At 41.6% G+C, this 14,021-nt stretch overlaps 2 protein-coding genes across 2 annotated transcripts; both read right to left on the reverse strand.

The window, feature by feature from the left end:
- Positions 1-398: 398 nt before the first annotated feature.
- loxl5a (lysyl oxidase-like 5a) lies at positions 399-5,086 on the reverse strand (the record flags this gene model as incomplete). The annotated part of the gene is made up of 6 exons (XM_079221217.1): positions 399-518; positions 637-732; positions 868-1,024; positions 1,466-1,603; positions 3,250-3,358; positions 4,093-5,086. The coding sequence occupies 6 exons, from the start codon at positions 5,084-5,086 to the stop codon at positions 399-401; spliced, it is 1,614 nt and encodes a 537-aa protein (XP_079077343.1).
- A 3,507-nt stretch (positions 5,087-8,593) lies between these two features.
- On the reverse strand, positions 8,594-12,479 carry mibp (muscle-specific beta 1 integrin binding protein). The gene is made up of 8 exons (XM_079220587.1): positions 12,310-12,479; positions 11,432-11,522; positions 10,876-10,924; positions 10,550-10,724; positions 9,870-9,941; positions 9,620-9,726; positions 9,423-9,508; positions 8,594-9,162 (listed from the first exon to the last, which is right to left on the reverse strand). The coding sequence occupies exons 1-7, from the start codon at positions 12,333-12,335 to the stop codon at positions 9,423-9,425; spliced, it is 606 nt and encodes a 201-aa protein (XP_079076713.1). The 5' UTR covers positions 12,336-12,479; the 3' UTR covers positions 8,594-9,162.
- Positions 12,480-14,021: the final 1,542 nt, after the last annotated feature.

Here is a 14,021-nt window from a genome sequence, read left to right on the forward strand (position 1 = left end):
CAGTCGCACATTATAACCAAATGAATTTACACAGCTTGAATAGCTTCTTTATATTTATGAATCACGCTAACACACGTTCCTCAAGAGTCTTGCATTGCTTAAAAATGTATATTCCTACAAATAACATAAGTTAACATCTAGCCAGTCTGGCTGTAGCAACAGTATATCATATCACATAAATAACAACAGATTAGAAAACATTTAAAAGTAAAACTGCTACACAATAAAGTACCGACTGCACATTGAAAGCAACACTCAAGAAGGCATTAAGTGTACGTTTCTGTGGGGAAATATTTGTCTTCAGTCAGGTCAGCTTCTGTGGAGCAAAGAAAAGATATCAGTGATTCTTCTTTTGGACTTCTGATGTCAGCTGAAAGGAGTGAGAACACAAGGCTGACTTACACAGTGATTCTGCAGTTTCTGGCCTGGACGTAGCTTCCTGTGTACCTGATGTCGCAGAGCACCTCATTGTTGGAGAAATCGGACTCCTGAACCATCTGAGAGGGGTTCACCGTCACCTGAGAAACCGAAGAAACAGCTATGAAGATGTAGATATTCTATTTGATTCCAGTTATTTGAAAGCATGCGGTTATGAAGGGAATAATTATCATCATGTCCTATTTCATGAACTCCCACCTTGAGTATATAGTTTCCAGGCGGTACGTCAGTGATGTCGATCCACTGGCAGTCGATGTTGGCATGATACGTGTCGTAGCAACCAGGACCGAGCCCCTAAGGAAAAGCCAAACATGCATTACTCTTGGCTTGAGGAAAAGAGTTAATCTTACAGTGATGAATCATCGTATAATAAATGCAAAATCGATGGATGGCTGGATCAATGGAAAAGGAAAAACCAGGAAGACCAACCTGTGTGTGAGAAGTGCAGGCAAAGCGCCGTCGCACCCCCGGGTCACAGGACGTGTCCTCCAGACAGAAACTGGCCTTGTGTCCCTCTGCGACCTTCTGTCCAGTGGAGACGTCCAACAGGTCGTAATTACTGAAGGCTTCCATGCTGTGGTAATGCCTGTTGATGCACGGAGAGAACGATCCAAATGAGAGCTTCACTGAAAATGTGTTGTGGAAACCTTCATTTCTGTTGTCTTGGTCAGCTCATAATGATGGTGCAGTGGCCAAAATAGAGCAAGTTACTCACATGGTAACATTTTGGTGCATTATCCTTGGGTATTAATATTAATATTTCTCAGATTTGTGTATACATGTTTGATTTTATATGCACCTTTTGTCATTGAATGCACTTCCAAATGTTGCATATTGTATGACTCTGTGAAAGCTCATGAAAGACTACATTTCAGCACAGTGGCAGCTGAAGACTACGAATAAAGACAACAAGTTTAAGACGGGGAATAACTGACACCATCTCAAAAGCATGATTCAGTCAAATCTGGAAGATCAAAGAGTCTTCACACCACTGGGCATGCATTTGATATAATACCAGAGAACTCACTGGTGACAGCTGTGCCATTCCCACTCATGTCTGGGCTTCACTGGGAGGAAGTCTGCTGTTCCCTGGTTCTTCACTCGCTGTGGGAACCGCAGCAGGACTCTGTAGTCGAGGTCCCTCACACTGGGATGATTCGCAGACCTGAAAGAAAAAGAAACAGGAAGGGAATGAGCCAAGTTAAACTGGAGTAGTTTCACTATGAGCTGAAATGACACACAGGAAGATACATCACTGAGCGCACAGCTGGGGTTGACTTGCATCACCTTTTTATTTGTGAAGTCTCTACATCACATTATCCGCCGTGAACACACTTGACTGCACACTGAGCTTCTTCTCATTTGCATAATGGTGCATTACTGTGCAAGTGACAGGGCTGCAGGTTTCTGGTCTTGCCTCAGCAGTCTTTGCATTCACCTCAGGAATCCTTTGCTTTTCATTTCAGCTTCTTTTACTTGGCAAAGTGGCTGCTCAGATCAGAGGAGGGAATCTCAGGCATCTGCCAGGTTCGTGTCCAGCCGCTCTCTCACTTAGCTATAGCTTCCAAATGGGACTGAGGCCAACACACATCCTAATGGGGCAACCTCAGAGGAGGCCGAAATGATTATCACTATTTCTTTAAAAGTGTATACCTCCTTGATTTGACATTTCATCACACTGCAGAGAGCATAACACAATGTCAGTTTAGGACAAAGGGGCGATATATGAATCATCAGACTAACACTAGATCTACTCGTATCTTCACTAATTAACTAATTTCATTGGTCTTGACTAGGCCTGCAACAACGAATCGATAAAAATCGATTATCAAAAGTGTTGGCAACGAATTTCATTATCGATTCGTTGTGTCGCGCGATTATTACGCCGGGTAATAAGTCGCGGAGAAGAAAAAAAAGAGCGGAGCAGAGCAACTGGCCGGCCAGCGTTTCTGAGATTGGAGTGAGACACGAGAAAAGCTGAGGTTGTGATGTTCTCAAAAATAGAAGATCTTTGACAAGTCGAGTCTTGGCCAATCAGCGTCTTCATGTTCCTCAAACTTGTTTTTAATGGAAGCTAGTCAGCTTGCTATCGCGTTAGCTAACGTGTTTGGTTGTGTATTGTCGTTAAAGTTACGTTATGTTCCGTTACAGTTCAGTCTTGCTTGTAAAAAAACGTAACGTGATGAAACATGCCGTCACCCCCCGGTCTGGTTCAGTTCACGCTGTCACTCGTTAACGTTAAACCGGCACACCGGCGGATCTGGCTGCAGGTTTTTTTTTTTTTTACTCAAAGTAGAATGAAGCAAATCACGTAGTTGGGCTTAGCCAACAACGTGACGTCGTGGTCATAAGAGACCCAGAATGAAAGAGTTTAAGGAAGAGGACGCTCTATATGGAGCAGTACAGCTTCCCTCTGTCCCAGTATTTCATACATATTGATAAAGCAGGGTATGTAAATGCAGCCTCTGGAGGGATCAATTACAGTAAAAAGGGCTCACATTTGGCAGATGTAAAGCATACATGTGTATGTTTTTAGTGTTAGTCCATTTTGTTGTTTTAATTAACAGCTCAGGGATGTTCAAGGAGCAACCTGTTTGTGCACTTTCTGAAGATGTTTTGCACTGTCACTTCTGTTTTTGAATAAAGGGTTGGAAATGAACGTTTTTTTGATAAAAACATTTTTTTATCCGATTCATCGAAAAAATAACCAACCGATTAATCGATTATTAAAATAATCGTTAGTTGCAGCCTTAGTCTTGACTGAATTAGCTGACAGATCAATTCCGTGTGAAGTCAAATAAATAAGTGCACCTGGAAAGACAGTTTTCTTCAGCAGCACAGCGAAGTGCGTACATCTGCACTCTCTGGATGTAAGAGGCAGCCTGGATGTAGTAAGGGTCAGGAACCAAGTCTGGAAGACCTGCAGAAGAAAAGAACAAAACACAACTTGACAATATAGTAAAATACATGCACTGATTCAAACAGAATTTCACTTTTCATTAAGACTTTTGAGGGAGGCTTCAGACTTCTCTCTTTTGGATAAGAGGTGGAAACTCCAATATGCTCTCAGGAAGTCGGGACAGAAAACATGTGAATTATTGACGTGGCTTAATCCACACACATATATGTGGTGATTGGAATTTGCATGCATGGATCATCCGAACATTACCTTGAGTATCTCACCTGTGTCTATAAAAGTAAAAATTCTATTTATAATATTTCATATTTCAAATTAAACAAGTACTTTCTATACCTGAGTACATTTGGTATGAAATACATTAATATAATATTTCAGCAGTTATTGAATGGAAAACTAATTTACTCTCATAACTATACTCTGCACCACTGCTGGCAAACTACTGCACTAATGACTCCCGATCTATCAATCAGCCATTTAATTTCAATTTTGCTCAGAGGCTCTCATACTGGAGACATTCATTTTGTCGTAAGGGTGCATTAACTCTCACTGCCATTAAAACTGCATTAGAAAAAAAATTAGCTCAAAATGAGCACGAGGCATCTGTGCCTCAACGCTCAGTGCTGCAGGGCTAGTTCATTATTCAGAATTGTGGGGTGCCATCAATTGAGAAATATCTTGTTTAATCATTTTTTTATAGGCTAGACTTTGGTTTTAATGTCTTCTGTCCGACTCACCATTGTGGAAGAACCTGGTGCCATAGCCCGGTCCTGGTGGAGGGCGCACAGGGACCCTGTTTCTGCGGTCTGGTGGGTAAACATTATAGAACACAGAGTTCCTGTGATGAATACTGTGCGGATCCCGTGGGTCACCCGTGTCCGTTGTCCTTGTTGCATCCGGCCTCGGGCGAGGAACGTGTAGTTCTACGGCGTTACTGGACAACGCTGTGGGAGAAACATTTGACTCCGGTGTGATTCTGGTCAGTGAGTGCGCTCTTTGCGCATTTATAGCGTCTCCTAAATGTGTTTGCTGCGGGATACGACGTGTGTTCCCAACATCCTCAGCCACTGTGACCCGTCCAGCTGTGTCCGGTGACCGGGCAGTTGATTCTGAGCTCTCAGATCTTATCCTGCCAGCTCGGCTGTGCGTAAAGTCCGGTGATCTTTCCGGTGCCGCTGTGGCCTGTTGAGAGACATTTCCAGGTGTACTCCGGCCTCCTCGCGGGACTCCGCTGCCGGAGAACTCCTGGATGGAGGTGAAGGCGGCAACGCTGCCGTTGGACGGTGCCTGTTGTGGACGGGCAACCCCAGCCTCTCCGGTTGGTCGGCTCTGTGGGGACCGACTGTGAGTCCCGGGTCGTCCCGAGGCGAGTAAATACTGACCCGCATCAACACCAAGAACCGACGCATCCATTTGATTGAGGTCGTTTTGTTGAATGTGTCCCCCGGCTGCGTCTCCATGTCTGGTTCTGGTGGATCTACTGAATGCAACAGGAGGGTGAAGTCGGTTAAAACTGTTTTTAGTTGTCAGTACGAGCTGAGTGCGTCTTCTGCTCTGCGCAGGTGAGCGATATTGAGTCCCCGTGCTCAGCAAACTGTACACCTGGCCGTTATTCTCCCACTGAATCCGGTGTCTCCACGGTCCGACACGTGCGCGTAAATGGTGCTGACCGGTTCCAAAACACACCAAAACACCCAATAGGCAGATTAATACAAGCACTAACTTCTCCATGGCTCAATGTGAAGGTGTATCTATGCGAAGAGGTCCAACACTGAGACATTAACGACGAACATTTGAGTTTGACCTGGGTGATGGGGTGGTGTTTTGAATACACTCAACTCCGTCACGCAGTTACGCACGACATCACCGAGAGAGAGACTGCGTGTGGAGACGTCTTCAAACGTTTGTAATGTGAGTTACTCTGAGAAAAAAAGGTGTTTGCACATGTACAGCAAGGAGCTACACTTATAGTTTAACCGTTTCACCGCCGTCCCATCAAGTAGAACCCTTGACCCAACGGTGCGCTGAAAGCCATTAAGCCTGGTAATGTGGAGGGAATTTAATTTCCTTGTAGCCTAAGGGCACATTGTGCAAAGGCCACATTTGGGGTGGCTGTGTTGGGAGTGTATGTATTTAGTTGCTCAGTGTATTTGACTTTAATGAACCTGTTGAATCCCCACTCCGAGGCCAAGGCAACCTCTTCGCCACAAGATGGCAGTGGATCCTCCCTGAAAGTCAGCGGTCTGACTATTTTAAAGATGTTTGTATCAGTCTCTCTCTCCTCAGCACGTCCAGCGAAGAGAAGATATATAACATGAAGTGACTTGACATTTTTGCTACGAAATTTTGCATCAAGATATCATGTAGTTCAAACCCTAAATGTGTATTTAGGAAACAGAACGATCTTCTCTTCAAAAACATGTCTGCACTTCAAGTCTTGTTGTGTGACATACTTCACTACTCAGGTCAAACTGTAAATAGATCATTATACATCACTGTAGAGTTGTAAAGGGCTTATTGACCTCTCCATGTAGCAGCAGACCTTTTAGATGAATACATCCCCATGTGTGTAATACAGGAGACATGTCAGGGAGCTCTTTACATTTGATATTATTCGTGCTCCACTTTCTACCATCACATCTCATTTCAAAAGGAAAGTCTGGTCTATAATGTGGTCAGTGTTGCTAAAACAATATCACACAGACTTCGCCAGACTGTTGACTGGCTTGAGAAACTGATATTTATTGGTAAGAATAGAACAAAACACATGAGGCTCAGTCCTCATTATTTTAAGTGGCAAGTCAACAAGCCATCATATAGGTTGCAAGCTGCTATAAAAAAATAAAAAATATCCCTCAGTGTTTTTTTTACGAGGATGTAAAGTGTTTTTCTGTTGGACAAAAAGTTGTTCAGGAGACCTGCTGAAAAAAAAAAGATCCATTGAAGTCTATTCATTTTCAAAACGTGTAACACCTTATTTTATTCTTATGAAATATGCAAACTTTCAAGGCCTGAAGGAATTCAGTATGTACAATAACAGACAAAAGCATAGCAAACTACATCCACCAGAGGACAGCCACAGGTAGGCCAGGCTTATGTGGTGCATTTGTATGTGCACATGATGATGTGGTTGTAGATTGTAGTAAGTGAGCCCTCACCTTTGCCTTTATTTTATGTCATTCATCATGTGGCTCAGCTATTCTGGCTGCTGGGACGTGTGGACAGACTGGTAGCCAGTAGCGTGGTGCCCGTCACGAGCATGCTGACGAAAGTAACCAACACACTCTGGATTAGCGGGTGTCAGTGTATTAAACCTCCTGTATCTGCACCAACACTACAAGAACCCCCCTCTAAATATACTCACACACGCTGGCAAGCACTCACAGCCTTTCAGCAATCTGTGCAAGTATAAATCCATGAGTGAGTGTGAGAAACAGGAGAACTATGTGTGTGCGTGTGCGTGCGTGTGTGTGTGTGTGTGTGTGTGATCATGTCCTAGGACATGGTCACTGGGCCTATTTCATTCAGGCAGGCTATAACCGGATGGGTCTCATTCCTCCAGCTCGTCTCTCACAGTTTAAGCCCTTGAGATCTCTCCAGCCATGATACTGCTCTGTCCCTAACTCGTTGACACCCATGATTTAAACCCCCAGACATCCAACACCATCAATGAACACTGCATGGCATAAAGTTTCTTTAGAGGATAAAGTTACATGGTTTTAACAAGAAGCCTGTTTGTATAAAATGTTCAGATAACCAGGAAATATGGTGGGAAAAGTGAAGACGAAGTGACATTCCCTAAATAATTGAGATTGCCAGTCAGCTTACTATTTTTTTTTCCTGTGGGGGAAAATAAGAATAAACTTAAGCAGTAGGCTACAATTTTTTGAAGTTCTGGTCTCATACTTTGCTTGAGTTTTTCAGTTCTCCTCCACTCCATTCCAGAAGGAGATATTGTAGCTTACTTTATATTAGTTGCATTTTGACAGCCTGTAGATTAAAAATGTTACACACCAAAACAGTTTGTTAAATAAATGTTGAACGGGAAATAGACTGCACTCTAGACCTTTAACATCTTGTTTGCAAAATAGAACAAAAGGACAGTACTTAAGATGCACACGGTTATTCTCCACCACTGGATTTGAATGTGAACATGCAGACAGCAAACTTTAGCTTACATGCTCAAACAATTAGAGTTTTTCCATGTAGGTTCAAACCTGTGACGCACACTGAGAAGGCTTGTGAATCCAAAACAAAGACCGGATTTACTCATTTATCTACAACTTAAATCCTAAATAAACACTTCTTCACGTCCGAGTTACCTGCTGCAGTTGTTTGCCTCATGTGATGAAGGTCATCCAATGCAATTCTGAATGCGTTTAGTCAAGTATTCTACAAACATTAACCATTCACACAAGTCAGCCAAAGTGATGTAAACAATGTAATTATTTTGAGTCAAAAGAAGTTGAAGCGATACTATCGTCTTTTCTCCGTTTTCCTAGTTTCATGCTCGTCCTTGATGGCACATGTATTCTTGGGCAGTACATCAGTACGTGTGATGACTATTAACAGACACACCTGTGTTTACAATCATCACACATACTCATGTCATTTTTAGCACCAGCAGTCCAGGACATTGTGGTTTACCCAAGAGTCCTTCTGCTACAGGGTCACAACAGTCACCGCGTCACTCAATTGCCTCAAGACGCGCATGACAGATCACACGTATACAGCAGATGTCATTAGGAATGGGAAGGCAGGTCGTTATTGTAACAGGTGTCAATTAAATGAACGGGCACATATAGATGCATCAGAAGCCCTACTTCCAAATTGACAAGAACCTGAAGTTAACCGTTGCTCTATGGCTGCTTTATAATGACTCAAATCACTTTTTTCACCGATTTTGATGTCCAAATGGTCCTTTTGTTTTTGTCACTGTACTTTGGTCCAAAAATACATGCACCTACCTGACCGGTCTTTATTTAGCTGTGGTAGGAGGAGCTGCTCACAGTAACGCTGACAGGACAAGGTATTCCCTCAGGGGAAGTGAGAAATTATTCTGGCCCATTTATATGCATGGAAACATAGGCGAGGTCAGCGAGTGCCTCGTTCACTGTAAATCTAGTGTACTAGCCTGAGTCTTGTGGTTAGTCTATGACCTACTGAAGAAAAGTGATAAAAAATCCTGCGAGGTGGTGTGGGGAATAATGTCCAGAGTCCAAAATGAGTTATAATAAAAAAGGATTTAATAGAAGATGATAACAGACAGCTTATGCAATCTCGACCGGGGCCCCTCGATCCTCAACAAACTCCATTCTTCACTACTCATGCATTTACTTTCAGAGCCACTATAATAATAAAAAAGAAAAAAAGTCTGGGATGAGAATGAACAACCCACACTGAATTAATCCTTAGTTGGACCATTATGTTCTCATTTTCTGAACACACCAATGTTTATACACATACATACAACCAGGGAGCCCCAAAAAAAGAAAAATCGAGATTCTTGATTTTCTGTACATCAACAGTCGCTAATGCAGTTATTTGGAGGAGAATGTGACAAATGGTCCAGTACAAGTCAGTGGTTTAACATAACAGTAACATAGTAATGGTAGTAGTTCTGGTGCAACAATCACATGAAAAAAAACACAACATATTGACCATCTGACAATAATAAAAAAGATAATGATAAGTTAACATTGCTTCGTTTCATTCACAAACAAAGAATAAAATTAGAAAGACTTCAAAAAAAAAGAATCCATGGGACTATTTACAAGCTCTGTACAGGATGGAGAAGAGTCTTCCTGCTGCAAGAAAGCCAGAAAATAATAATAATACTGTTAGGAGGTTGTACACTTAACATCCTTTTACTATCATGCATATACGTTTTTATTTTAGAAAACATGCATTTTGTTCTTCTCAAAAGCAGAATAATTTTAGCTAAAGAACAGAAACAATGAGTCTGCCCTCAAATGAGGCAGATTTTTCAAACTAGGATAGTAGACACTCCTAAAGTGTACATTTCTGTCAAATTTGACAAAGTGACGCACTTGATCCGTCTCCTTACCTATAAACTATTGAGCAGATTGTTCTGAATGTCCTCATACGCCTGGTTGTAGATCTCCTCTTTGGACTTCAACCCATCCAGGCACTCTGCAACAGTTAATAAAAAACAAAAATAAACACTATTGGCAGTTTTAAATGCATTATACATAATTTCCACGGGCAAATATGTATACAGAAAAAGAAAGACAGTCAACATACGGATATTCAAGCCGCTGCGTTCCATCTCTCTCCGGTGCTTCAGGTACATCGGCCACACATGGCCATCAAACAGGCCGGGAGGGTCAGGGACGGTATAATGCCGTGTACTGAAAGTAATAACAAACTGTTAAGAGCGTGCACATGGCATGAAAGGATTATGAGGAAAAATTGACTAGGAAAGAGGAATGTATTCCTATTCATTAAAACGCTGGCAAGGTAAACACTTAACATCATGTTTGTGAACACTCACCTTCTCCTTCTCTTGCACTCCTCATAAGGAATAGTGACGTAATAGCTCTTGTCGAAAACATCCAGCAGAGGCCTAGCGGGGAGATAAACAAGGGTTAAAAGTTTCACAACAAACTAGAGAAAAGGACATAGTCACGTCACTGCCAATACCGGCTCTTATCTTTCTGCAGTGTTCTCGATACTCATCCCTCACAGAGACAACCAACCAGCGGTCAGCTTTGAGGACAACTCATGGAGCCTACATCTGCTGAAACGCTTATCTTTAACTGCAGGACCTGCCCTTAGGGGTCCATGTATGTGTACCAATAGTAAGCATGCAAAGTGAACAATACAGAAATAACATATCCAATCTTTGGCATCATACATTTCTCAGAATTTGCAAGAAACAGAGTGTTCCTCTTCACTAAAAATGATGTAACGCAATTCAAAAAAAAGGAGAAGTGTTGTTTATTTAGAGCCAGATTTAAAAAAAAAAAAAAAAAAGACAATTTCCCCACAGAATGCACTTGACACTGTGCAAATAAACAAAAGTGCTAATTATACTCGATCTGGAACAACTAGCCACATGTCACTCAATTACAGACCACTTGTTCAGGGCAGTGCAACAAAGATAGACACTTCAAAGCAAGCACCACCGCAAAGATCACAAACGCACACCAGAGTGAATGAATATCAACTCACGGGTAGTTGTAGAGCAGGAAGCCCTCCACGATCAGAATGTGGGTCTGCTCGTCTGGGTTGGCCACGTCGGATGCAGACGACAGAGGGACTCCGTGGGAACGGGCGAACTTCACTGGGTTCTCAATCCAGGCTTTCACTGTGTTGGTCATGGCCTCCATATCCATAGACGTTATCACTATAGAGCAAGGTGGATAGACGAGGAAGACGATGGAAAGGATAGATAGGGAAGAAGAGTAGACATTAGTCAAGAATATAAAAAAATTGGAAATGGGTTTGTTGGTATACAACATTAAAATGTATACAATAAGTCTTCGGTGAAGTCTTACCATCCCATTGTCTAAAGCCGTCCTCCCCGACTTCTATCTGATCGGGTTTCTGAAATAACATTCACCAATAAAACATTGCTGCAACCTCACAGCTCTAAAACACAAGTAGCAGAGTCTAATCACATGCCAGATAGTGTACACACACACACACACACACACACACACAAGAAAAAGGAGGCAAAGGGTAATTAACTAAACAGGAGTAATGAAATTGGGGGAAAGAGGGAGAATAAACACTATAAAAGGGAAGGTGCTAATGGAAAATAAGTAAAGAATAAAAGCATTTGGCCATGTTAGAATATTTTTGGTTATGAAATCAAAGTTAATTGATTTCAGGCCATTATAACTATCACAAGTATCTGAAGAAATTAAAAAGGACACAAGACAGAAATCCTGACTGAAGCAGTAAGACGAGACGAGCAGGTCAAGAAACTATGATACATATTTGTGAGGGTGCAACGTTACTTGGCAGCACTCACTGTTCCTTACGAACAATGCTGAGTCAATAAAGAAGAGTTTGTCTTACAATAAACCGTCTCCATTCACTAAAACTCACCTTGAAAAAGTCATCTTGGTGCACAACACAACAGTTGGGCAGAGTCTTGATCAACTTATTTGTCAGGGTGGTTTTGCCACCATTAGTGACTCTAAAAAACAAAGCAAAATGTTATTAAAAATGCAAAAGGCTATTGTGCTGCAGATATGATTTAAACTAAACTATCCAGATTTAAAAAGGAAGCCGTTAATATACATGTGGTGCCATTTGTTTACATTGTATACTAACTCAAAGATTAGTTAAATTAGTACTCAGGTCAAAAAAACTAAAGTTTTAATGTGTGCATATGAGAGATACAGCGGTGCACTGCTTTTGTAAACAAATGACAATTTGTTTGCAAGCACATGCTCAGTTTTCATAAAATAGCTGAAAAAACATGGATCCAGATAATTTCCTCAAATAAAGGTTGATATATACACATTTAAATAAACGAAGAACACAACATTAAACTGATTTGGGGTTGGGACAATCCTCATGTTGAATCTCCCTCCACTTTTCAACAAGGTCTCGCGGTGAATTTCAAATGTCCCGCTCGTTTGATGATAACAAACCATCACTGGACATCCCGGTGAACCGGCTCAACACGTTGTGGCGCTGATAAAACAAGTTGCCCAAAAGGAAACCGTCCATAAACCAGAAGCTCACGTTAGTCTCCCCTTAAGATAATAACTTCATCTGGACCACGAGTGGAACTTAAGGTAAACCTCCACGAGCAATAACATAACATCAGGTTAGTCAACATGTTTGTCTCCCACTGACCAGTCAGGTCAGAAATAACTTTAAATCATTCCAGAGAGAAATAGTGTGATATGTAACGTTAACTCTACGAGGGGAATGTTATAAAATAACAAGTAATTTGACACAAATATAAAACTCACCCGCCAATTCCTATAATGTATTTCATCTTTTCGTCTCTTCCCGACAGTCCTGCTCAACGTCAGCTGAAGAAACACTCAACAGTACTTGTAAACCAAGTCGAGGATAGAAATCCGACAAATTAAACGCTTTAAAAAAAAAGTTGTAAATGTAACTTGTAGTTCTGATAGCGTTTCTTACTCCCGCTCCATTGAATGAGCACACCGGGCACTGCAATTTATACCCAACTTGCGTTGTATTGCGTCACCACTCACGCAAGCATGGGGCGTCCTCGTGGTCGGACGTGCTCGTGCTCTTCTGAACTCGTGTACGTGCCTTTCCACAGCAGCCAATCAGGGCCCACGGAGCTCCTGCCAGCAGCCAATCACAGCCCGCAAACTTTCACACATTTACATGTTTCCCTGCACCTGCTGTTGTCCAACACAGCGCCGATCAGCAGCTCGTACCGTCACGTTAATCCACCTAACGTGGAAAACTACCATCGATGGTGTTTTATTGATGCATTCATACAACAGCTCTTTTGTTCCGCTGTTTACCAGGAAACTGGTTTAATATCTGTGCTAACGGTGCTAAAACAAATCAGTGCAGAAACTATTAAAGACAATTATTAAATAAGTCTACAATCTATACATAAAGTTATTACGGTAATACAAATACTTGAACAGTAGACTAAGTTACAAAAGTTATTATTATTAGTTGTATAACTCTATTCACATGGTTGGATTTAACTGTGGAGAAGAAGTATTCAAAATTGCACCTAAATAAATGTAATGATACCACACCAATTACAAAAGCCCTATATTTAAGTATTATCATTTTCAAAGCATAACAAGTAAAAGTATGTCAGAATGAGCCCTGTTAGTGATAGTGTATTATAGTATAATACAGCATGTAATAGACTAAAAGATGCAGATAAAAACCCATCACATGTTATGAAACAAAATACAGAAAACAAACATTACCGCGACTGTAATATCTTATTACATTCACCGTGGCCTTGAAGTGGCTTCATTGCACTTGGTGCAATGTTCGAATCTTCTTATTAACAAACAAACATTATGTGAATATACTCACATCCCAGATCAACTTTCATGTGATACGTAAAGTGTGTCGTAAGAGTCAGAGCAATGCAAGTCAAAACTTAAAGGGAAAATGCCGTATTTGAAACCAATATCATGGGTTCAGACGTGAGCAGAGCATGCTAGTCACAAAGTATACATTTTGAGCTGTATAATGTGAATTATGAATCCTACTGCAAAGTAAATCACCTTCTGGAAAGTGCCTTGCTCCCTTTGCCTGGCAGTGTGACATTCACTTCTATTTGTGTGTGTGTGTACATGCACAATGTGAATCCTCTCTCAGGGGTCAGGGGTCAACAACCAGGGTCTCTCATTGTCAGTAGTGTGTAAGGGAGATGGGTGTGATAGGTGACTCGTGATTATCTCATGGTTACGGTGACTCTCTTTCACCAAGAAAAGATAGAGATATTTGTTGGCAGTCTAATGTCAAACCTAATCACAGCCCCGTCCAGACATGAAGCCGTGACGTCTCACTGAAAGGGCAGCACCAGTAAGGGGGCTTCTGAGATGTCCTCATGCGCCTGCACGTCCAGATGTACAGATTTCCTGTACTGTAGAGTTTGTACACACACAACATAAAACTCTTCTGAATTGCTACTTAAATCTGCATTAACAGGTTTTTTTGGCACCTTTGG

Source organism: Taurulus bubalis, assembly GCF_910589615.1.
Source record: "Taurulus bubalis genome assembly, chromosome: 7".
Lineage (NCBI taxonomy): Eukaryota > Metazoa > Chordata > Actinopteri > Perciformes > Cottidae > Taurulus > Taurulus bubalis.

What these genes read in the sequence shown, in the direction of transcription:
- mibp (XM_079220587.1), bottom strand. Translation starts at nt 12,335, where the DNA reads ATGAAATACATTATAGGAATTGGCGG. An exon ending in GAGTGCAAGAGAAGGAGAAG is followed by an intron (nt 9,727 to 9,869) that starts GTGAGTGTTCAC and finishes TATTACTTTCAG; the next exon opens with TACACGGCATTATACCGTCC. An exon ending in ACGCAGCGGCTTGAATATCC is followed by an intron (nt 9,509 to 9,619) that starts GTATGTTGACTG and finishes TAACTGTTGCAG; the next exon opens with AGTGCCTGGATGGGTTGAAG.